Source organism: Scyliorhinus canicula, chromosome 22 (genome assembly GCF_902713615.1).
Source record: "Scyliorhinus canicula chromosome 22, sScyCan1.1, whole genome shotgun sequence".
Classification (NCBI taxonomy): domain Eukaryota; kingdom Metazoa; phylum Chordata; class Chondrichthyes; order Carcharhiniformes; family Scyliorhinidae; genus Scyliorhinus; species Scyliorhinus canicula.
The window spans coordinates 16,088,740-16,114,752 of record NC_052167.1 but is presented as its reverse complement, the minus strand read 5'-3'; the positions used below and the strand labels follow the sequence as shown (position 1 = coordinate 16,114,752).

The window sequence follows — 26,013 nt, the reverse complement described above, 5'->3', positions numbered from 1 at the left end:
GATTTAGAAGTGGGTGTTGATGGCAAAATCTCACGATTACTAAGCTAGGGGGAATAGTGAATTGTGAGGATGACACTGAGCGACTTCAGAGGGACATTGACAAGTTTGCCAAATGGGCAGACACCTGGCAGATGAACTTCAATGCAGCAAAATGTGAGGTAATGCATTTTGGTAGAAGAAACATGGGGGGACAATATAGGCTCAATGGTATGACTTTGAGGGGAGTACAGGAGCAGAGGGACCTCAGGGTTTAAACGCATAATTCTCTGAACGTGGCCAGGCAAGTTGAAACAGTTGTTAAGAAGGCTTATAGCATCCTTGGGTTTATAAATTTTATATCCAAGGATAGATTGGACAAATTGGATTTAATCTTCCTTGCTCCAAGGAGAAAAAGAGGCTACCTTATTGAGGTGTTCAAAATTCTGAACAGTTTTGACAGGGTAAAGGAGGATATTCTGCTTCCACGTGTTGGTATGCCAGTGCCTAGGGGGACACATTTCAGATGGATGAGGAGAGACTTCTTTACTCGGAGAGTTATTGGGGTTTGAAATGCGCTGCCTGGTGCTGTTAGAGGTGGATTCCACAGGAGGTTTCAAAAAAACAGCTGGATATATATTTGAAAGTGATAAATTTAAAGGTCTACGGCGATAGGGCTGGGGAATGGGACAAACTAGGTTGCTCTTTTGGGAGCCAGTGCAGATGCGATGGGCTGAATGGCCTCTTTCTGTGCTGTAAATAACAAACAAACTAATCTGTTTTTTTAAAGTCATGTTGGTCCATTGATAAATATTGATCAAGACACCAGTCAGATCTCCCTTTCACTTCTTTAAATAGTGCCTGGGGATCTTGTACATCCACCCAAGAGAGCAAACAGGATCTCAATTTACCCAAAGGGCAGTACCGCTAACTCCCTCAAGAACTGCACTGCCCTGTCAGCCTAGAATATGCGCTCAAATCTCTGAGGTGGGACTTGATGCATTGGCTGACACATGTTGTTTTCGTTTTTGCATCACAGCAAGTATAACTATGTATTTGAAGCCTGGAATGTAGAAGAAAAGCTCAGCGGTGAACTGACAATACCAATAATGTTAAATAGAGAAAGGAACACTATGAGGACATGTTTAATATAAGGGAGGATGTGCAGAGCCTATTTATGCTGCAGTGGAGATCGACTAACAGAAAATCAAGATGGAGGTGGACACAGAAGCCTCTGCATCGGTAATCAGTGATGAGACCCTCAGGAAGATTTGGGGCACTAGGCAGGCACCAGCACGTACTTGGGCAGGAACCAACCTTCAGATATACACGGTCGAGACTATGCCATTGCTTGGAACGTTAGAGGCAGAATTTGCAAATAACAGCCAAGAAGCAAGAGCACAGCTCCTGGTAGTAAAAGGGCATGGGACCTGTTTACTAAGGCGTGACAGGCTCGGGAAAAGACATTTGAATTGGGTGAGATAAAGCACACAAAATTGACTGAGAAAATCATCGAAAAATATCCAGAGGTTTTGAAAGTCGAACTTGGTACATTGTGGAGCACGACAATTAAATTGTTTGTAGATCCTTAGGTTACTCCTCGCTTTTTCAAACTAAGGGAAGTGCCTACGCCATGAAGGGAAAAGTGGAGGAAGACTTGACGAGTCACCAGTGTTACTTGCGCAGATCATAGAGCAGTTGCAAAGCTCCTGAAGACTGACGTATAATTAACGAGTTTCATTGTATTTCTGTTTTTAAGGGGGATTAAAATTTAAGGGCGGTGAAGCATTATAGAGTGTTATTATTATGCATTTTCTTATTTAAATTCATTACTGATGTCAGCAGTAAGTGCTGTGGCATCATTAGTTGTCGTTAGCTGTATGAATTCATATTTAATTGCTGTTCGTTCTGACTCTGTTCCGTTACTGTTATTTCAATGTTTAACCAGCTGCTCCAGTTTAGGAGTCCATGCTGTATTTTAAACTTCGTTATTTTTATATATTAAAGATTAACTTTATTAACAAACCTTTCACTACCTTTTTGTGGTCGTCACAATAGAATAGAATAGAATAGAACAGTACAGCACAGAACAGGCCCTTCGGCCCTCGATGTTGTGCCGAGCAATGATCACCCTACTTAAACCCACGTAACCCGTATACCCGTAACCCAACAATCCCCCCATTAACCTTACACTACGGGCAATTTAGCATGGCCAATCCACCTAACCCGCACATCTTTGGACTGTGGGAGGAAACCGGAGCACCCGGAGGAAACCCACGCACACACAGGGAGGACGTGCAGACTCCACACAGACAGTGACCCAGCCGGGAATCGAACCTGGGACCCTGGAGCTGTGAAGCATTGATGCTAACCACCATGCTACCGAGGCCCCTCCTTTTAAATAATTGAAGAAATTAGGCATTAGAAACGTGAAAGGAGAAGAAGTTGCTATTGATGCTCTTAAATGCATAATTTTACCCCCAATTTGCACATACTCCTACCTGTAGTCAAGATGGCAATCTGTCCAAAGTTTGTGAAATATGCTATCTCGGTGGTAATTTATTAACTTTTACTAGTTGTATAATTCTGTTCTTATTATAGTCCTACTTTAAAGCATAAACTGCAAAAAAAAACTGTGTAGTGTTTCACATTGTTGAGGGGGATATTAAGTGCTTGGCAAGGAAGTGGAAATGGAATATCCGGGAAGCAGCCTTATAATAATAATCTTTATTGTCACAAGTAGGCTTACATTAACACTTCAATGAAGTTATTGTGAAAAGCCCCTCGTCGCCACACTCCGGCGCCTGTTCGGGTACACTGAGGGAGAATTCAGAATGTCCAATTCACCTAACAGCATGTCTTTCGGGACTTGTGGGAGGAAACCGGAGCACTCGGAGGAAACCCACGCAGACACAGGGAGAACGTGCAGATTCCGCAGTCAGTGACCCAAGCTGGAATTGAACCTGGGACCATGGCACTGTAAAGCCACAGTGCTACCATGCTGTCCATGAATGCCAATGTGAAAATTCCACGAAAGTCAGCGATGGTAGTAAGGCGAATAATGTTGATACATAAAGGAGAAATTAAGGAACAGAGGTAGCAGCTCTTGGGTAGACCTGAAAGTGACAAGAATAAGCTGCATCTTTGCGGAACTGAAAGCAACAGTTTCTCTTCCCCATCTGAACTGAGATCACTATTTTGAGATTTTGTTACTGCGTTTTCAGAGATTGTGTGTACGTGTGCACTGAGGTATGCAATCTGAAAGAAATAAATGTGAAGTAGAATTATCAGCAGGAGATAGGACAAGGTTGTGGGAAGAATGTGGATCATGACTGATATGAATAGATTAGGAAACAGATCAGAGACGTGGCAAATTTCACAGCTAGTGGAAAACAAACAGCATTTAACCAAATTTACATTTGACTCTTATACTCGTACCTATTTTGAGCTCCAATGTTTGGCAGAATCAATACTGCTCACCCATTAAGCAAACAATGCTAGAGTCTGTCTATGCTCACATCAAGGTTGATTTCAGTTGGCAAGAAACTCAGGCCTGGCCTGACACATGGTGATCTATTTAATTGCTCTGGTTGACAGCTAAAATTATGTTTTTGTGTATTTTGGAACAATTTACTTCCCTCCGACCATCTTGTATTTGTATTACTCTTTTGGGTTAATGTAGCAAATAAATCACAGTAACTAATAAAGGAAACAAAACCTGCAAATTCACTCTAAAATTAGAAACCCAGGATCAGGACCGTTGATCAGACTAAGTACACAAGCTCGGAACAGATTTTTGGAAAAAGTCACAAGAGGTTTTAGCACAAACTAAAGTAAAATATTTTTGTCACAAGTAGGGCAACACGGTAGCATGGTGGTTAGCATAAATGCTTCACAGCTCCAGGGTCCCAGGTTCGATTCCCGGCTGGGTCACTGTCTGTGCGGAGTCTGCACGTCCTCCCCGTGTGTGCGTGGGTTTCCTCCGGGTGCTCCGGTTTCCTCCCACATCCAACGATGTGCGGGTTAGGTGGATTGGCCATGCTAAATTGCCCGTAGTATCCTAAAAAGGTAAGGTTAGGAGGGGGGGGGGGTTGTTGGGTTACGGGTATAGGGTGGATACGTAGGTTTGAGTAGGGTGATCATGGCTCGGCACAACATCGAGGGCCGAAGGGCCTGTTCTGTGCTGTACAGTTCTATGTTCTATTGCGATGAAGAACACAATAGCAATAATTAGCATACTGCTGCACAGTGGCAGCCCGAGAAAAAAATCTGTGCACATTGGTCTGTCCTTTCCAACCATTTGATGTGAAGTCATGTTATATGTGAGCAAAAACCATGTCTTGGACTGTCCTTACCAGGCTCCATAATGTGAGAAGTCTGAAGTGGATGCAGACTGATAAGAAAAATGAAGTCTCACTACAAAAATATTTCTCATCTTTGAAAAACTAAAGATTGAAAAAGACACTGATGAAGATGTATGGAGGTTATTTATATTTCCAAAACTTCACAAATGTGCACACAAGGTAGAGGAAATACATTTTGAGAACACTCAGTGAGACAATCAATTTAATTTATTAAGTTAAGTGGAATAGGTTATTTGATGAAGGGATTATTGGGGTCTAATGGATACCCAGGTTGTCAGTTGTGAAGGAACTCCATGCCATTCCTCCACTTACTGCCTCATTACAAAAATACTCTCTCCTCATCACTGGTTACTTGTTACTTTGTGGTACAAAAACAATACTGGTTTTTGCTCTTGAAGCAAAATAGGGTTGTGGTTTCATTATATGCAGACAGTGCTCAGCCCCATACCTCACTCTACCAATTATAAAATAATAGCATAACATTACTTGCCTATTTCACAGGCAGATCGAGATGGCTAGGTAGGGAAAGGAGCTTTTGCGGCAATAGGAAATGAATGAGCCCCAACATTTTTGCAGACCTGGAGAGCAATTCCTGTCATCCACTAAAATTTCTGCAAGTAGCTAATACGCCAACAGTCATGCACCAGGTCGAAGTCCTTAAATGCACTCACTGAAAAAGTGTGCAGCAGGCTGGAGACAGAAATGTAGTAACAGTTCCTTAAATAGAATTATTCACTCGCAACTTGACATTAATTCTTCTTTTTTTAATAAATTTAGAGCACTCATTTTTTTTTTTCCCAATTAAGGGGCAATTTAGCGTGACCAATTCACCTAACTTGCAGATCTTTGGGTTGTGGAGCTAAACCCCACCCAGACACGGGGAGAATGTGCAAACTCCACACAGACAGTGACCCGGGGCCGGGATCGAACCTGGGCCCTTAGTGCCATAGGCAACAGTGCTAGCCACTGTGCCACCGTGGCGCCAGTGACACTAATTCTTCCTTCACCATCAATCTGCTTACACCAAATGCAACAATTTTTGAAGTTAAGGTCTGAAGACAGGGTCCATTTGCACATTTCTAAATATACAGTTCATACAACGTATAGCAGAGAACCAGGGTATTTAGCCCATGTTTATGCTCCATATGAGTCATACTTCTTTCAAGATTAATTGTATAAAAGTATAACTTGAAGCTGAGGGACAGGATAGGGCAGAGGAAAAGACAGTCCAGGGCCCAATCCTCTCGGGGCATCATTCCTCCTGGTCTGTCCTGACATGCCCCTGCAAAAAAATCTCTTCAAAAATTTCAAATAGCAGAAAATGGAAAAAGATTCTGTCTTTACACCCGAGTAGGTAGGCGAGAGGCCTCACACTAGAGGCCATCAGTTAATGGTGAACATTAAACACGAGTTGTTTGCCATCGCTACCCAACTGACTTTAGTTATTAAAGGCGACTTGATGATTGCAGCGTTCAGTATCATTCGCGACTCCTCAGACACCGACGAAGTCCAGGACAAAATGCAGCAAGACCCGGACAAGATTCAGGCAATGTGCTAGACAATGATTCTTTCCAACCAGAAAGAATCAAACCTTCTCCCCTTGACATTCAATGGTAATATCACTGCTGAATTCTCCACCATCAACATTCTAGAGTTACTCCCAGAAATCTAACAGGAGCAACCATGTAGCTACAGCAACTCAGAGATTGGAATTCTATGGTGAGTAACTCTCCCTCAGATTTCCCAAAAGCCTGTTCATCTGCAAGGCACAGGTCAGGAGGGAGATGGAATATTCTCCACTAGCCTGGATGAGTGCAGCTCATACACTTAAGCTGGGCATCATTTGGAACAAAACAGCTCACTTGGTCAGCACCCCATCCACCATCTTAAACATTCACTCCCTCTATTACCAATGTACAATGGCAACAGTATATATTCTATGACAGCAAACGCTCAACCTCTATCGACAAGGACAAGGGCAGCAGACGCATGGGAACACCACCACCTGCAAGCTCCACTCGGAAGCTACACACCATTCTGATCTGAAACTATATTGCTGTTCTTTCGCAGATGTTGGGTCAAAATCCTAGACCACCCTGCCTGATTGCACAGTGGGTGCACCTGCACCAGGTGCAGTTCAAGAAGATGGCGTACCATTACTTTCTCGAGGGCAATTAGAGATGGGCAACAAATGGTGGCCTTTGCCAGTGATGCCCACATTTTGTGAAGGGAGAGAATAGTGGAATTTGATGATCTTGAGTCAGCCTACGACCTAGCAATTTAATAAAGTTAGCTCTTTGAACCATAATGTTTGGAAACTGCAAAATTGTAAGTCCTTTTGATACATGTGGAGTAAACAGGAATATTTGAGGGATTGGAACAAGTCACTGCAATGATAATTATTGGCATGCCATAAAACCTTTTGTTATTTCTTCTTAAATGGTAGTATGGCACAACCCAATATTTATATTCTGACATTATCCAGGATTCAGATGCTCCTTCTCAGTGAATATATAAATAGGAAATGAGGGGCTCTGGCAAATAACGGATACTTTATTAAAACTACAATGTTCAATGCACAACCCTAATTTGACATCTAAAATATAATGGCCATTTAAAAAAAGATTAACACCAGAGGCATAACAATCACACAGTTCTACTGATGTGGTGTAAGCCTGAGGAATGTTTCCTTCATTGGCATCCATTTAGCTTCTGGCACCGTCCTATTGAACAACAAACATTAAACAAGGGAGAATTTAGCACAATTTTAATATTTGAAGAATAGATTCTGGTCTTTTAAACAAAGCACCTCAGCAACAAACTCATTAGTTGTTTGAACTAAGTCTAGTGTAGGATCAAGGTTTGTTTCTTTTAAAAAATTATTTGTAGGATCAATTGCCAATGTCTACACTGAGGCTTTCTTCCAGGTCAGGAATATCAGGTTATACCGGATTATCAGATCAAAAGAGTAAACAGAACCTTGTGTAAAACTGGACAATCCTCAGAGGATCAATTAAAATGAAATTCTTTTCAATTTAGGAGGTCAGTTCTACTACTAAACTACTTATGGATTTTAAAATTAAAGCTGGTCGAGGATTTTTACGATGCCCCAGTAACTCTATATACTAGTTTGTCTTGAGCATAAAATAATTTGTGCGTGGAACATGTGTTTGGACACTCATTTAATTTTTAGAATCTAGCTTGGATTTTTGGCTACAAGGTTTTTCTGCGAAAATCATCCACCCAAGTTCAGTGGGTACAGATCCACAAAATAAATTCACAACTGGGGATACTGCAGTGAAGCCACAGAGTGGGAGACGAAAACAACATGTTGAAATCTTAGGGAACTGTTCCAAGACTGTAGTTGGGGAACATTGTTGGGGCTTAGTCAGCGGAGATTCACTCTGCATTTGATATTTCATATTATACCTACGAATGCTTGCTGTTGACAAATGGATGCTAAATATGGAGAGGTGCTCCTTTCCCCAGCACACTCATCTCTCACCTTGATAAGGCCAAAAAAGTAATCCCCAGATGGGGATAAATTATAAAAGAGAAATAATTAAAGGATTAAATCAGCTTGGCCAACTCAAGAATGACTCAGACTTCAAATTAAATCCCACTGCAAGTATTGAACCAAAAAAGCAATTTGGGTAATACACTAATCCTTACCTCAAGCACTGATTCCCTGTAGCTCAGCCTCACTAATCTCTTGTCTCACCTGGCATCTGTGGAGAGGGCTAAGGCCGAAAACAAAGGGGAAATTAAATCAGTGCTCATTTGAGTTGGGGTTCCACAAACAGAAGATAAAACAAAAGTCAAAGAAAAATAAAGCAAGGAATTATGACCTGGAGAACAGGTCATGCAGGAAAAAAAACATGATTTTAATGATTTCCAGAGAGCACTAATTGAAAGGAAAAGTTCAATCCTTCAGCAGTTACTGGTGGTTTGATTGGATTCTAATCAGCTGTTTGTTGGCATTGAGATCAGATAGTTTCAAAGAGTGAGGGCCTCTCCTAGTCTTGTACATCTGTAAACCGGGATTCTCTATTTCAGGGTAAGATTCAAATTATTAAGTCTCTAAGGAGAAGGGTGCTGCAATATACATGGGTCACAACATCTGGATTAAACAAGGCTTCACAGTGAGAGTCCAATGAGAGAGGAGAGTTTCTCCTAAAGTGTTAAATGGGTTTTCAATAAAACCAATTTATCAATAACCCCAAAATCCTCCACTCCACAGCAAGTGTATCAGATTCTGAAGCACATGATTTCCCCTTCAAAGCAAATCCACCAGTGTTGGTAGTGGTCAGCATTCCACCAGAGTTGGATAAGGAAAGAGACTCAGCCAGCAAGGTCTCATATTGATCAACTAAGTACCTGTGTCAATGAAAACAAGTATTGTGTTCAGCCCCCCACCCCTTCGGGGAGAGAGGGCTGCTTGTAGCAAGCAAAATTGGCAGCTTTAAATGAATAATTTTGCACTTAAAACAATTTCCCACTCCACTAACATGTATTCCCTTCATTATTTTAAATATATCAGTAGCAAGTGGTTAAAAGACTTACTTTGGTCTATTGGCATGGATTATTTGCCTGCAATCCAAACAGACACTTGCTTGCCTTATTATTAAACTACCAAATTTTACATTACCTACAACTGAAATGGCATTTCCCATTCCTTGAAGGAAGTTCAACATCCACAAACAATTTGAATTTTAAGATTGGGCACTTTAATGTTGGAGGAGATAGTTTGAATCCTGGAGGACAACCATACCTTCTCCCTTGTCGAAAGAGCACAGAACATTGCAAGAATAGCCACTCTGCAATACATTTCATCCATCAGGTAAACCAGACTTTCTTTCCTGAACTGGCTTAAGTTATAAAAACTTTAAATATTCAACAGACCCAATTCTGGGCACCACAAGGTGTGAAGGCAATAATCAAAAGTTGCAGGAAATATTTATGAGAATGGTTCCAAGAATGAGGGATTTCGTTACAGATACAGATTGGAGAATCTTCGGTTGTTCTTCTGAGGGAAGACTTGAGAGGAAACTTGATAGTGATTGTTGAAAACGACGAGGTATCTACGCAGAGCAGATGGAGAGAAACAGTTCCTATTGGCAGAAGCATCAAGAATCAGGGGGAATTAATTTAAGCTAATTGACAAAAAAACCTACGGTGACATGAGGGAAAACCTTTTTATGCAACAAGTGATTAGAATCTGGTATGCACTGCCCAAGGGTGGTGGAGGCAGATTCAATCATGGCTTTCAAAAAGAATTTGACAAGTGCCAGAAGAGAAAAAAAACTGGCAGAGCTACAGCGAATGGGGCAGGGTGGGCGATTAGCTGAATTCCACTTACAGAGAGCAAACACAGACACAATAGGGTGAATGGCCTCCTGAGCTCTGACCATTCTATGATTTTAGATAACTCAATAGAAAAGAAGCACTTGGCAGGAAACGCTTGATAACTCTCTCATGTACAGATATCTAATTTCATTATCTTTAGGGTAATGTAGCAGAAGCAGCAATTCGACTGGACATAAGTCTGATAAATATCATCAACATGTATAGTTCCAGCACTAACCAATTATTGATGTCTTGTCTCCTGCCAGAGTTTGCTTAGTTAGTAGCACTTGGGAGCCAGGAGGCTGTGAGTTGAAGCCCAAGTCCAATACCTCAGTGAATAATCTGCTGCATTAAAGACCGTTTCAGCTGACATTCTAAACTATGGCCTATTCTGCGTGTTGGGGTGGGTGCAAAAAAAAAATTCCGTGACACTATTCAAAGAACAAGTATTTTACAGTGTCTTAGCCTTCATCAGAATGATTCACCTCATTTCCTTTTGCTCGAATTGGCTTTACAGTGGCATTTTGAAAATAATTCATTGGATGTGAAGCACTTTGGGTTATCCTGGGAGGAGGACAGTGCTTTCCCTTCTGATTACTGAAATCCCAAACTGGAGAGGTATAAACTGGTGATGGAAAAAATTCTTAAATGATAAGAAGATGGGTGATTGGAAATTGAGATGTCAATACATTTTACTCCTACAAAACATCATTGAATATGCTGCTTCATGGTGATCAATCATTTCAGCTTCAGTCATCAATAATTGGTTAGTGCTTTAACTATACATGTTGATGATATTTATCAGACTTATGTCTAGTCTAATTGCTGCTTCTGCTGCATTACCCTCAGTCATGGAGAATGCACATTCATTTCAATAAGGTCCAGCACTCTGGAATGTTTCAGGAACTGACCCACAGCCAAACGACTCTGGGGGACATATATTACCAGTTTAATACTGCTGCAAATGCTAAGCTGCAACTGTGGGACAGCAGCATAGTGATGGAATTAGCATAACTCATTCACTAAATGAGACACTCTAGCTGCTTGATCAAAATAACTTGAATGGGCAAAGAAAATATTAAGGTTAATGCCAAGCAAACCTCAATGGAATCGGAGTTAAATTTGAATCAAGCAGCCAAAAAAAAACAAATTTAGCAAAGGAAAATGTATAAATTTAAAGTAATTCATGGCCTTGCACCTTGAACAAAATCCATTGAATCCTGACAAGAAATAGCTATATCCATGCCCATCGACTCATCATAAATACCTGCTCTCTACTATAACAACTACAGTTACAAAGCTTGAATCTGACAGGGTCAGATGGTAAATCCTCATGAGAAATGTCAAAAAATATCTGACTGGCTTGCTATGGTTTTTGACTTCAGGAAAAATAAAAATTAGGATTGTGACTGAAATAACAAAACTGCATCGCCTTCTCTGAAAGAACATGGGAATTATATGGATACAGGAGGAAGTACGTCCACCTGAAGCAGTTTTCTTTCTATGGTTATGGTGTTAGTACCTGGTACTGAGAGAAAATCTCTAATGAAAGTTGTGCATCATTTTCAGATCCTGTATCAAAATAGAGATTGCTTCCATGATTACATTCCTAATATGAAAGTATGCCAGAATGTGATCTTACATAGCAAATAGGATGTGGCAAATATACGTCTGACTTCCACATAGCAGTTGCATTGTTCATCCTCGTTTGTGTGCCTCATTTGATTTCAGATGTCATAGTGTTGAGGGCAGTGTCCTAAATTCAAGGCGACTTTAATGGCACCCGAACAATGAGCAAATCATGGTGTATTCATAGCTAACTCCACAATTGTATATCTACCACAGAGGGAAGAGGAGTTAAATTTTTGTCTAGAGATGTAAAAATTGATCTACGGTAATCCATCCATAACTGAAAATGCTGTTTCCATTTTGTCAATGACCTTTGGGAAACATTAGAAGGGTTGATATATCTTACTGGTAGGCTACAACATACCTTGGAGGAATGTTCTCTTATCTTTAAAGATGTTTAGAATATTCCTCTTCATTAACCTTTTATGTACTTCGATATTTCATTATTTGAATACTGAAATAATCATAGAATTTTACAGCACAGGAGGCCGCCATATGGTCAATTGTGTCTGCACCAGCTCCCAAAATAGCTACCTAGCTAGTCCCATTCCCCAGCCCTCTAAATTAATCACTTTCAAATGTGTATCCAGCTCTCTTTTGAAACCTCCTGTGGAATCCGCCTCCCAGGCAGCGCATTCCAATCCCCAACTCTCGGAGTAAAGAAGTTTCTCCTCATCTCACTCAGAGCTCTCTTGCTGACCATCTTGAAATTGTGACCCCAAGTCACTGACATACCAACTAGTGGAAACAGAATATCCTCTTTACTCTGTCAAAATTGTTCAGAATATTGAACACCTCAATAAGGTCACCTCTTAATCTTCTCTGCTCTAAGGAGAACAAAGCCCAATTTCTCTAACCTTTCCTTTATCTAAAATTCCTCATTCCTGGTATAATTCTAGTAAATCTCCTCTGCACGCTCTCTTGGGCTTTAACATCTTTCCTTAAATAAGATGCCCAGATCTAAACATAACATTCTAAATGTGCCCTGACCACTGATTTGTAGAGGTGCTGCATCACTTCCTTGTTTTTATACTCTATGGACACGATTCTCTGGCCGCATTGCGCTCAAGCGAGAGCACAAAGCAGCCAGATAATTCCGGGAGATGCTTGCAGCGAGTCTCCCAACAGGCTCCGCGCCTCACAGGATTCATCGAGACCCACGAGATGCCAGTCGGACCTCCACCCCAAATGGACGTGACCAAACCCCGCTCCTGGAAGTAGATCGTAAACCTACTTACGACTTACCTGCCTGGGACCCACCGGCCTCTGTTGATTCTCCGGCCTCCCCAGGGAGGCTGCAGCCATGGCGCCGATCACTGCTGGTCCACATGTGGACCAGGCTGAACGGCACCTGGGAAGGGGGGGTCTCCTGGGCCATCGGGAGACCCCTAGGTGGTTGGGGTCAGTGCAGGGTGGCCCCCTGGCCCTCCCCCAGGAATATGGGCACCTTGGAACTGCCATTCAGGCACTGCCAAGGTGGCCAGCTTGCACAACCAGGCTGGCAGAAGCACTGCCTAGGTGCCAGTGCAAAGTTGCCCAAGTGCCAGGGTGGCACTTTCAAGGGTCAGAGGGCAAGGGAACATGCCGATTAAATGAGGGTGGAGGGGGGTTTGAAGGGTGAGGGACTGCAGGTCAAGTAAATAGGGGCCTCTGGGAGGGGGTGCTGGTAAGGGGGTTGTGGGGGGGGGCCTGAAAAGCAGAAACCCCATAGACCCCATAACGGGGTGGTAGTGGCCATGTGTATGGGGGTGCCATTGCCCATGGGTGGTGCAGTGGGTACCCACAAGCTCACTTAGAGATCGGGGCACCCTTTCAAATTGGTGGTTCGATATCGGAATTCGGCTCTCGAGTGCTAAAATTCTAAGTGTGGCCTAAACCGGTGAGAAACTCTCCAGGGCCCAAAAAAAGTGACTAAACTGTCATTGAATAGCGGTGGGGAACTCACTGGCAGAACCAGCAGGAAGCCTCCTGAAAAAGCCGCCACAAATTAACTTGGAAATGTTTTGAGAGGATCACGACCTATGCCTCTATTTATAAACCCAAGCATCCTCTCAGCCTTCTTAACTGTTTCAACTTGCCTGGCCACTTCAGAGAATTATGCGCTTGAACCGCTGAGTCTCTCTGTTCCTATACTCCCCTCAAATTTCAGCCTACATCGTCTCCCCTTGTTTCTTCTCCCAAAATGCATTACCTCATATTTCTCTGCATTGAAATTAATCTTGCCAGGTGTCTGCCCCTTTGGCCAACTTGTCGATGTTCCTCTGAAGTCGCTCAGCGCCATCCTCGTAATTAATGTTTTTCCTTAGCTTAGTATCATCTGCGAATTTAAAGATTTTGCCCTCAACACCCATCTTCAAATCGTTAATATAATCTTGCCATTGGACCTTCAGTAAACCTCTGTTCCTAAGTTTTCAGAGCAGCAGGCGTACTTACAAAGCAACTAGCCTTTAGCGACCTACTCAAGAAAAATGGAAAAATAACTGGTACAGTTAATCCGAAGGATTTAAGTGAAGGAGCTCATATAACTATTGAACAGGAATGCTCTGAGAAACGCACTCTGTCTTCATTAATCTATCATGCTTTTACACCACACGTAGTTACAGATCAATGAAACGAGAGAGCAAAATTGGGACACTTAGTTCACCCTTAACCCAGAAAACATCTCTATGAGAAAATAAGATTAGTGTAGTAAGGCAAAAACAGAAAATACTGGACAATCTCAGCAGGTCTGACAGCATCTGTGGAGAGAGAAGGCAGCTAATGTTTCGAGTCTGGATGACTCTTTGTCAAAGAGTCAGACTTGCTGAGATTGTCCAGTGTTTTCCATTTTTGTTTCAGATTCCAGCATCGGCAGTAATTTGCTTTTATCTACAGGCATGGATATTTGGCCCACAAATCTACTTAGCCGAGAAGCCAGTTTAATACTACACATTGTTTTTACAAGAGAAGTAGAAGGTTCGATGCTGTGATTTCGAACCAATTTTTCAAAACTCAAGAGGGCATTACTGTATTACTGGTGAACAGGTAACTTGTTAGTCAACTTAAAGTGATGATGCTGAAGAAACTGAAATGATAATGTGAACCAATTTAGAAAGCACAATATTGACAAAAATGTAATTATATCTGCACGCATATCCACAGACCTCTGAAACCTCTACAATAGCAAGTTCAAGATGTATTAATGACCAGTTTAGCAATCCCCTGCTCAGATTTTTAAAAGTAAAGTGAATACAACAATATTCATCGACCATGTGGACAGATTTCCGGAATCAGTAGAAGTCAAAAAGCTTTCTTCTACAGATAACTTATTTGGCAAGTACATACTGTATTTCTCTAACTGCTCTTCTTCACACAATGAAGGACATAACCAAAAAGTATAGCATTGCAGGAGTGGATAAAAATATGTGCCATTAAAGCTGAGGAACAGCAAAGACTGGCCCAAACTACAAACATCGGCATTTTTTTGACTATAGGAGAAATGTCCCTCTCTCCATCCCATCCCTAATCTGACTTTGGCTGCAAGGCACGATCCACCTAGGGTTGGAGAATACAGATGATTAGTAAAGACACAATGCAAGTGAAATAATGGTTCACACGGCAGCAGAAATAATATCACCTACATATATATCTGAAGAAAGGTCCAGACCACTATTCTATCAGGAAGAAAACAATGTTGAAGGTTTCTAGAAACAGCCTTCAAAAAAATATCAAAGTCAATTCAACTGGTTTTTCTCCAATTAAGTTTGGTGATTCAATGCATACAAGACCTGTTCTATTAGGACACCATAGGGTTACAAATGTACAAACTGCCTAAACATAGACTACCAATATCGACATGCGTTTTAGAAATACTCATTTTTGTGGCTACACTTGAATGTGAGCACAATCAACAATTATTAATTTTTCCTTTCTTATCCCCAGAAATCCCACATGAAGGTCTTGTACAAAGTGCTTTTTGAATCTGGACAACCCTGTAATGCAAGTGTTATCATCCAAAGAGATTTTTGTTTTTGCATGCTATTCAGGGTAACATGCCCTCCCTTGTTAATTGTTATTCATTTCTTGACATTATCCATGGTTCACAAAATGGGTATCCAGGTATCTGCGTATTTAAAACTAGCCAGAACCGATATAAGACACATGTGGTTCCCAACTTTCTCTTTCCCAATCTCTTTCGAAGAAATATTTAACCTCCATGAAATGACTCCCCATAATGACATCAGATATTGCACAATAAGTGGAAATTCCTAAGGTAGCATTCACATCCCATGATTCCAAGGACAGCAATTTCTGAACTGTTAGCAAACAAGTTAGACTTGATCTTTGCTAACTTATTCCACAACTTTCAACATATGATTAACGAGAGAAACCAGACAAACTGATTAATCACTGTCAACAGACAAGCTAAAATTGTCATTATTCTCATTTGGTCTTTGCAGACGTTGGTTTTACACGGACATGGCTCAATTCTACAGAAAGCTCCAATTGTAGGTGGTGGAAAAATGGAGAGAATAAATTTACTGGTCTTAACCAGCTCACTGCCACTAATGAATAGAGATTGCCGTCAAGTTCCTTGCAACTGTGCTTGTTGTCTCAAACCTCGCTGAATTGGGGTAACATGTCTCAGCTTGTGCTTAAAAAAGCATGCTGTTCTCTCTGCAAATGATAAGCCATGCCAACAATGAAACCCTGTCAGCATGCTAACAACTGGCATTTGGCAGTTATGGTAAACAGGAAAACGGGCCAGTTCCTTGATGTATTTCCACTGCCAAGAAATCTTCTTTAATCAACAATGCAACTCCACCACCTAACCCTTTCGGTCTGTCTTTCCTGAAAACTAAATAGCCCTCAATGTTTAGTTCCCATGTTTGGTCACCTTGGAGCCATGTCTCCATAATCCCAATATACCATACCCCTTTACATCTATCTGCCCAACTAACTCATCCATTTTATTTTTGCTGCTCCGCGCATTCAGGGACAAAACCTAAAGACTAGTCCTTTTCACGTTCCTTGTCCTGTCCCTACTATTTTTTTTACAGGGTCATTATCTGATGCATGCCCTTGATTTCTCTGCCCATCACTTTTCTTATTCTCCTTCCTGTCTTTTTCTCTTGGTCTTGATTCCCCCTGCTCAGGGAGGCAACATACCATCCTGGAGTCTTGTTTGCGGCCACAGATATGCCAATCTATTCTCCTTACAATTGAATCTCCTATAACTATTGCATTCCCACACTTTTTACTCTTCCCCTCTGCAGCAGAACCAACTGGGGTGCAACAATTCTGGCTGTCACTGCTTTCCCCTGAGAAGTCATTCCCCTCAACAGTATCCCAAAGCGGTATATCTGTTTTGTACGGGAATGGCCACAGGAGATTCCTGCACTGTCTGCCTAGCTCTCTTGCTCTGCCTGGTGGTCACCTATTCCCTGCATGAGTCTCAGCCTGTGGTGTGACCACCTTTCTATGCTGGCTATCCATGATACTTTCCGCTTCGCGCTTACTCCACAATGTCGCCAGCCGCCGCTCCAGCTCCGAAACCCGAGCTTCCAGGAACTGCAACTAGAGTCACTTCCTGCACACATGCTGGTCCTGGGAATTGGAAACATTCCTGGTCTCCCACATGGAGCCAGAAGAGCAGGTCACAGCTTCTACTGGCATGTCTTATCCTTCAGCGTCACTGATCATCGTGAAGCTATTTCATTGATGGTAACATGGTTAATTCTGTGTTTAAATTAAAGTTTGTCATAACACAAAAGATACCTGTTGGCCAGAGTGAAATATCCTTTCCTCACAGTTTTACAAATAGAAAAATTGTTTGGGGTTCTCATCTGGTATCCTGAAAAAAGTTGGGGTCCAGTCCGGTATCCTAATACAAGGCAAAAAAACTAAACTGAATAAGTTATGGTATAAGCACAACAGAACAGTAGTGCTCCATGCCAGAGAGGGATTTCCAATAAGCTCATAAAAATTAGGACTGGGTATAATCCCATCATGGCACTAGCAAGATTGAGAAGGTGGGCCTTGTCCGAAAATATTCCATCAACATGATAAATGGGAAATCAACATTTACAGTTAGCGTTAAAAAAGCCATCGATACAACACATACAAAATATATTTTTCCTCGGACCAAGACCCTTTTCCCCCTTATTCTTGTTGCCAATGGGAAGAATTGTGGGAGCAAGTTGTAAGGCAAGGTAAAATCACATCATTCTATTTATTCCCCCAACTTTATTTTTTGCTTTTCTTCTTTCGCACTCCTCTCCACCTAATTTCACCTGCCCCTTCAAGGTATTCGCACTTAGTTGGGATTCAGTTCCACACTGATGGTCATCTTAGCTACCGCATGGGGCGGCATGTGGTGCAGTGGTTAGCACTGGGAGTACAACGCTGAGGACCCGGGTTCAAATTCCGGCCCTGGGTCACTGTCTGTGTGGAGTTTACACATTCTCCCCATGTCTGCGTGGGTTTCATCCCTACAACCCAAAGATGTGCAGGTTAGGTGGATTGGCAAGACTAAATTGCCCCTTAATTGGAAAAAAAAAATAACTGGGTACTCTAAATTTATAAAAAGAAATCTGAGATACTGCATCATCTGCGATCCTTCACGAATGAGTAATTCCTACTATTTGACTTCTCAGCCATCATAGCCAAACTCAATCTTGTTCTTACCTCATGTCCACTTGTGTGAAAACCATAGTTGATTTTCCCTTCCCTCACACAGGATCTGAGACTAATTCTAATACCCAACATGTTCTGTGTTCGCCGTCTCTCCTCCTTATAGACGAGCTACACCGGATAAGTTTGTCTATTATATAATTTTTTCAACCTCCTTTAATTTTGTTTTCTAAGTTTAGAGTACCCAATTTTGTTTTTCCAATTAAGGGGCAATTTAGCGTGGCCAATCCACCTAACCTGCACATCTTTGGGTTGTGGGGGTGAAACCCACGCAGACATGGGGAGAATGTGCAAACTCCACACGGACAGTTACAAGGGCCGGGGTTAGAACCTAGGTCCTCAGCGCCGCATTCCCAGTGCTATCCACTCGCTGCCCTCTGCCTCCTTTAATATTGCTTCAGTGATGACACTTCTGGTCATGATTGAGGTCTTTGAAGGAACGATATCAATTCATCCCAATAATAATCAAAATTATTTTAATTGTTTAAAATCCTTCATCAGCAAACTCTAATGGATAGATTAAATGTTTTTGATAAATTTTGCTGCAATAATTTTATCAAGTTCATTAATGTTTGCAAAGTAAGAAAGACAACTTCTGTTATCATCACAGAATCCCTACAGTGCAAAAGGAAGTCATTTGGTCCATCAAGTCTGCACCGACCCTCCAAAAGAACACCTTCCCCGGCACATGTCCCCACCCCATCCCTGTAGCTGCACCCAATCTTTTTTGACACTAAGGGGCAATTTATCAGGGACAATTTACCTAGCCTGCATGTCTTTGCACTGTGGGAGGAAACCGGAGCACCCGGAGGAAACCCACGCAGACACGGCAAGAATGTGAAAACTCCACATAGTCACCTAAGGTCAGAATCAAACCCGGGTCCCTGGCACCGTGAGGGTGCAGAGCTAACCACTGCGCCACCGTGCCCTCAATATAGAAAATAAACATTTTAAAAGGACTCTCTCTGAGGTGGTTCATGAAGAAACCAGATAATGGAATATACGGATACTATGTAGAGAATTCAAAAGAAGTGTAAAATAAATAATGTATCATTATCTTCACATAAATGTTCTAGTGATTTTTGGAGACAATTTACATGTTACATTTCAAAAGCAAGCTTATCCTATCAGAGTAGAAGCCCAACTGATCTGAATTTTACAGAAATGTACATTTAAATCTTTCAAACTGAGTCCACATATAAATAAAAGTCAATATAGTCGCACAAGTTAGTTCACTTTTTCTTTAATGCGTTTCTTGTAAAAAAAATCTATATCAAGTCAGGTTCCAGTTCTGTCTTCACCATCTGTTTGAAGTACGAATATTCAATAATGTGCACAATCATAAGATCCCACGATTAGGAATGAGAATAAAAACTACCTTTGAAGCTACAACATATGTGAGGTCAAAGTGATTGGTTTAAAAAGCCATTTTAATCACATATTAATTACAAACTTATACTGAGTGTTATGCAATTTTCTTCATTTTGGTGAATTGAAACCAAATAAAATTTGTCACACACGAAAGTTTAAGGTACGTAAAAAGTATTAGGGGGACACCATTCATTTGAAATGAAACTACTTTCAAACCGATTTGTTACAATCTCAGATGGCTTCAGAAAATGGTTAAGTGCTTCATTTTCCCTAATTTTTCAAATTGTAATGCTGATGAAAATAAATTAAAAATGATCACTGGGCCCTTCATTGTACTAATCTTCTGCAACACATTGTTAGTTCTAAGTTATCCTGACTGTGCAACACCTGAGTGAAGATTTTTATATGCCTACAGGTACAGACATAACATATTTAATCAATTATTTTCCCTGTAGTTAAGATTACCTATTTTTGCATTCTTCGTTGACTGCAATTTTCTTGCACTAAAGAATTGTCATATGTATCATTAGCTAAACAGCAAAGATGTATGAAACAGGGTTTAACAGGCAAGAAACAGTTACATTTTATCCTTGACATAACTAATTTTAAGACACACAAATTACATGAATCCATGTGTGATTTGCAACATCAGTGACAGTTCTAGAATTTGTTTCACGAATCAAATAAAATGTCTCACCTGGAGTGACAGATCCCGTGCTTGCTTGAACATTTCCAAATCCTCCTCCGTCACATTGTCTTGGTGGCAGGCTGCACCCCCATCTACACCATCCTTTTTGATATTTTTAATTTCTTCGTTATCTGCAGTTCACCAAAATAACACAAGAAAAACGAAGGTCATGAGCAAAACTGACCTTCATGTAAATTTAATGATATGCTCCATTAAAAGCTCCAGAAAAAGTCCACAACTTCTCCTGGTGCTTTATTAATCAGGTGACATAAATTAGCATTCCTCATCGAACAATTCTAAATACTATTAATCGCACAAGTAACAAGACATGCAGTGAAGGCAGGCAGTAGCACAAAGTAATTCAACTGCAGTATTTGCTTTGTTGCGGAAATCTAGCATGATCAATATTACTTTATGCAAAGAAATAAAGCAGAGGAAAAATATTAAGTAAAATGCAGAATAGAAAGATCTACAGTTAACACACCTGCCACTTCTCACTGTTAACACTGGAAGCAAACAATGGTCACTCCACTATTTGGAAAGGGCTAAAAGAGTGAGCGGGGTAGTACAACAAGTTGGACGGCCATGCGATTCTACAAAGTTGTAAGTAGTGCTATGCAAGCATTTGCGGAATCTTAGTACTACAACAGATGCACATTTAAAAAGATGTTTGATCAAGTTTATTTGAAAAATAATGTTAAGATATTTAGTTAGCATCAGAAAAAGGGACAAGATGTTTTGTTTGTTTACATTCCTACAAAAGTGAAGAAGGAACAAGAAAAGAAGCTAAGGGCTACGTGATAAAATAGAGTAAACTTTCACTGGACAGGACGCAGGGTGGTTTGGACCTTTGCTTACCATCGTCCCGATCACGTTTAATCCTTCCGAGTGTCAAGCTCCCCATCCCTGCTGAGGGGGTCCCCATTTGAGGGGTCAATCTATATTTTAATCTGCCTAATATCTTGTGCTTTACAAGGAAAGAAGTTTGTCTGAAGTGAGAAAATGATTTCAGTGAGCATGTCCTGGAAGCCCTCCATCCATGGGAAAAGGCAGGGAACATAAAGCTACTATTACCTTCATTTTGTTGGAAATGAGGGTAGGCCCTTGGTGTGGGGGTCAACTCAGGCTTATGCTGTGTATGCCTAGGTGGTGCATAACTAGGGTGTCCCTTTTTACGAGACTTTCTGTGAATAGTGTAAATGTGAGATAGCCCATCAAAGAGTCCCTTTATATGGCTGCTGTTAGGAAGGTTACTAAGCGAGAGTACGCTTGATTGGCTGGATGAACTTTGAGGGGAGTTGGCAGAAGTAGAGGTGCTGGATTTGTGTGAGCTGGGACTCTGACTAGGAAGTGAGGATTGATAGAATGGGGTTAATGTTTGAGCAATACCCGGAGACCATGATCTAGAGTTAAAAGTAGCTGATTGCAGCTTGCACTTTTCTTTCAGTAAATAGCACTTTGAAAAGTCTACTATTTCACCTCGTGCCTTTCGGCCATCAGGTGAAGGTGTAAAAAATGTAGTTAAGCCATCTACAAGGCCATATGTTGTTTGGTTAACTGTGAGTTTGGAAGTGCCAGCCAGGGTTGGGTCTGTATGAGCCAATATGTTGCTAGAGTCCTTCAGAGATGCAGCATGACGAGACGAAGGTGTGGTAGAGATTTTAGTCTTTTGACCCCTACCAGGTGACCCCCTTCCTGTGTCCATTGTCATAGTTCCATCATCATTATCTGCAGATCTGCGGAAAGGGCAAAGTACAGCATTATTACTAAGGAAAGAATATGCAACATTTCCAAGAGTATTTCTAAAATTAGAAAAATATATGGGCGAGAAATATAAATGGGGTGGGGGGCATTATACCATCAGATTGCATTTCTATTTGATGTTAGCGATTTAAGAACATTTTTGTTACTTTGCTCCATATTATTATGGAGTTATTGTCACCTCATCATTTACATTCCCACACCTCAAACTATTCTCCATCACAATAAAATAAATTGCTTCTAAGGTCACTGCTAAATGCACAAAACAGTATAGGTAAACCCCTCAAAGGAAATACCCCTCCTCTTCTCTGCACATCCTCCAAATAGCTCGGCTAAAATTCACAAATGGAAAGCATACATGTAAAACTGTTTTGTGTTCTACTACTTTGTGCCACACAGTGAACATATCAATAAGCAATGTTGCTATATAACTATGCTTCAATCTAATTCATCCATTCTGTATACTAGGAAATGTGCGCAACTGTCAATATAAAAGGTAATTCATTCAATAGAAGAATAAAACAATAAGTATTTAACCTAGCACCACAAATGTTTGACTATTCCTTGTTGCATTGTCTATATATGTGCCTTGCATTTATTCACTCAAATGTTTTTGGAACTCACAACTTCGGTTCAGTATGATTTACGAATGCTAGTATTAAGTTACAAAGTGAATCAAGTGTCTCATAAATTTAACTGACTATGATAATGTGACTGAGTTGATGGATATTGTCAGACACGTATTACCATTCTTCCAAAAGGCATTTGAAGGACTGCCTCATGACGGGTTGCACTGAAAGACGGCTCCTTTAATTAGGAGTGAAGTAGGAATATTGACTGAAAGCTGAACAGCGAACAAAAAACTAAATGTAATTATTCAAGCTGGTAGAATTAATCATGTCCTTTGAAGAATATGCCCTTGGAATTACACTTAAAACACGATAAATCACATAGGTTTAAAAATTTGAATTTCCAGATTTACATGCCACAGTTACATACATATCAAGATGCATGACAAATGGGGATAATTTTCAAGTGATTTTGATAAGCTTTACAAAGCTTATCATGTTTAATATGGTTAAATGCAAAGTAAAGCATATTAATATAGCAAAACAAATGGTCTTGATATAGGTGGAAGAGGGCAATGATTTGGCATCAATTTTTAAACAGCTGTAGTATCAATTTGAGATGAATCAAAGACAAATAGAATGATAGGGCACTTCAGGAGAAGCATGGAGCAGGTCCTAAGACATAGATACATAGAAGATAGGAGCAGGAGGAGGCCTTTTGGCCCTTCGAGCTTGCTCCGCCATTCATCACGATCATGGCTGATCACCCAACTCAATAGCCTAATCCTGCTTTCTCCCCACAGCCTTTGATCAAATTCTCTCAGTGCTATATCCAGCCACCTCTTGAATATATTCAATGTTTTAGCATCAACTACTTCCTGTGCTAATGAATTCCAGAGGCTCACCACTCTTGTGTGAAGAAACGTCTCCTTATCTCCGTCCGAAATGGTTTACCCTGAATCCTCAGACTATGACTCCTGGTTCTGGACACACCCATCACTGGTAACATTTTCCCTGCATCTACCCTGTCTGGTCCTGTTAGAATTTTATGAATCTCTATGAGATCCCCCTCATTCTTCTGAACTCCAGCAAATACAATCCCAACCTAGTCAATCTCTCCTCATATGACAGTCCCGCCATTCCTGGAATCAGTCCAGTAAACCTTCGTTGCACTCCCTCGTGAGCAAGAACATCCTTCCTCAGAGAAGGAGACCAAAACTACGCACAATACTCCGAGTGAGGCCTCACCAAGGCCCTGTACAATTGCAGGAATACATCCCGGCTTCGATACTCGAAACCTCTTCCAATGAAGGCCAACATACCATTAGCCTTCTTTACCGCCTGCTGCACCTACATGCTTACCATCAACGAATGGTGCACAAGGACACCCAGGTCCCGCTTTACAACCATTCAGGTTTTTGTTTCCAAAGTGAATAACCTCACACTTATCCAAACTATACTGCATCTCCCATTGATTTGCCCACTCGCCCAACCTGTTCAGATCTTGCTATAGGATCCCTTCATCCTCGTCACAATTCACCCTTCCACCTAATTTGGTATCATCTGCAAACTTTGAGATGTTACATTTTGTTCCCTCATCCAAATCATTAATATATATTGTGAATAGCTGGGGGTCCCAGCACCGATCCCTGTGGTTCCACACTAGTTACTGCCTGCCAATTTGAAAAGGATCCATTAATCCCTACTCTTTGTTTCCTCTCTACCAACCAGTTTTCTATCTACCTCAATACATTTCCCCCAATCCCATGCGCTTTAATTTTGCAAAATAATCCCTTATGTGGGACTTTGTCAAATGCCTTCTGAAAGTCCAAATATACCACATCGACTGGCTCCCCCTTGTCAACTGTACTGGTCACCTCTTCAAAGAATTCCAACAGATTTATCAAGCATGGTTTTCCCTTCATAAATCCATGCTGACTCTGACTGATCCTGCCATGATAGCAGCTCTTTCAAATGTATTAGTCAAATCACACTATAATAATACACCCAACTTTGATCTTCAAGCTTCCAAAGCAGTACTGTGGAATCAGAAAAGATATAGAGGGTAGATGTAAAGGATTTAGGCATTCGTCACTGTGGCAAGGGAAATTAAGCTTATTTTCTTGAGCTAAACTAAGGTGAGCAGAAATGTCAGTTTTAATCAGTAACAGTGAATTATTTGGGAATATAGGACAAGAGGAATGCCATCAGAATTAAGAAGCTACTGAAGTGGGAGTTTATAAGAAATTATATGCATAATGCTATGACAGTGTCAAATAATGGCTACCCTATTAAGTTCACTTACTGCAGTATTTGCCAACTGATTTCCTGTTAATAGAATACCAATAAGTGTAGATCTATACGGTGATACGACAGACTGGGGAATTAGAGACCCTCTGAACAAGAACAGTGTGCTTGATTCATCAATCCAATCAATGTATTGCCTTAACTAAAGTTGAATTGCCCTTTCTCATTTCATAAATCACATTCTTTCATTGTGTGGAAAAGCATCAAAAATAAAAATCACATTGCTCAGGATGTGACATTACAATTACAAAGCAACCGTGACCAATTTTCCAAAGAACAAAAAAGTTTTTTGAACTTGGCAACAGATAACAGTTTAGGAATAGCATCACGATGCTGACTTTTAAGATAACAAAAGTCAACAGTCTTAGCTGTTTCCTTTGCACAGGCACTGCTCCTCTCAGTTTCAAAACAGCCCACATCCTGCTCCGCACTACATTCTGCTTGCTCATATTAGTTGTTTTCACTGACATACATTTTTTGTAATTTCCCCAATCTATTAATTACCTTGTCCTCTCCTCTTCTTGTCCCTCATGACTTTGATCCTCCAGCACCGGCATTTTATACATTACCGCTTCCTACATACTATCATTGGTGGCAGGACCTTGTGCTATTTTGAAATTTCCTCTACCTTACCACCCATAAAAAAAATTCAAAACCCATCTTCTTGAGCAAGTTGTCAGTCACTCTACCTAACCTTCCCTGCAAGGCTCAGTCTGTGTTCCTTCATGTGGTATCTTTATTCCTGCTGCTCCATTAACATGGGAAACACATAACTGGTTCATTAATTTCATCTGTCGATCAGTAGATCTGATGGCAATTATTAAGAGGATCTGCCAGGGTATTTGTCCTTTGCCTGCCAAATGACTAGTTTCTAAGCTGGCTTTTCTCTGGAGGGAAATCCTCCATTGCCATCTTGATTCCTGTATCCAGATCATTATATTGTTTGCTTGGAGGACATTACTTCAAGGAGGCTCTTAAGTACTTTTGAAAGCAACACAAGTACCAGTGGTTCTATGTGATATTGTGTCTCTGGTCATGATTCACAACCTTGCATTATGCAATCATTTAGATGTTGTCTCACTACACTCAAGAAAACATCTTGCTCATACATTAGCTTTCCAACTTGCGGGAAAGTGATTACAGACAAAACATGGGGGAAATTTGCTCAATGTTCTTGGCAATATTTGTAGACACAATTAGAGAATATGATTATTTCAGGCTGTTAGACAGAGCAACATTTCTCAAATGAATCATCGGCGATCTTAATGAGAAGTGCAGAACAAGAGATGACAGTTTTTCCAAAAAATCAAATGAATTGTAAAGTAGAATT

The 26,013-nt window shown here is 40.9% G+C and overlaps 1 protein-coding gene across 4 annotated transcripts in view; it reads right to left on the bottom strand.

Annotated features, from left to right (window-relative positions):
* Positions 1-26,013, bottom strand: part of kat6b (K(lysine) acetyltransferase 6B) — a 186,889-nt gene that overhangs the window by 52,454 nt on the left and 108,422 nt on the right. For all 4 annotated transcript variants that reach the window (XM_038782997.1, XM_038782993.1, XM_038782995.1 and 1 more), the window contains 2 exons: positions 21,727-21,782; positions 20,056-20,177 (listed from right to left, as the gene is read on the bottom strand). In XM_038782997.1, coding sequence (XP_038638925.1) covers positions 20,056-20,177; positions 21,727-21,782 — 178 coding nt within the window. The remainder of the gene's footprint in view (positions 1-20,055; positions 20,178-21,726; positions 21,783-26,013) is intronic.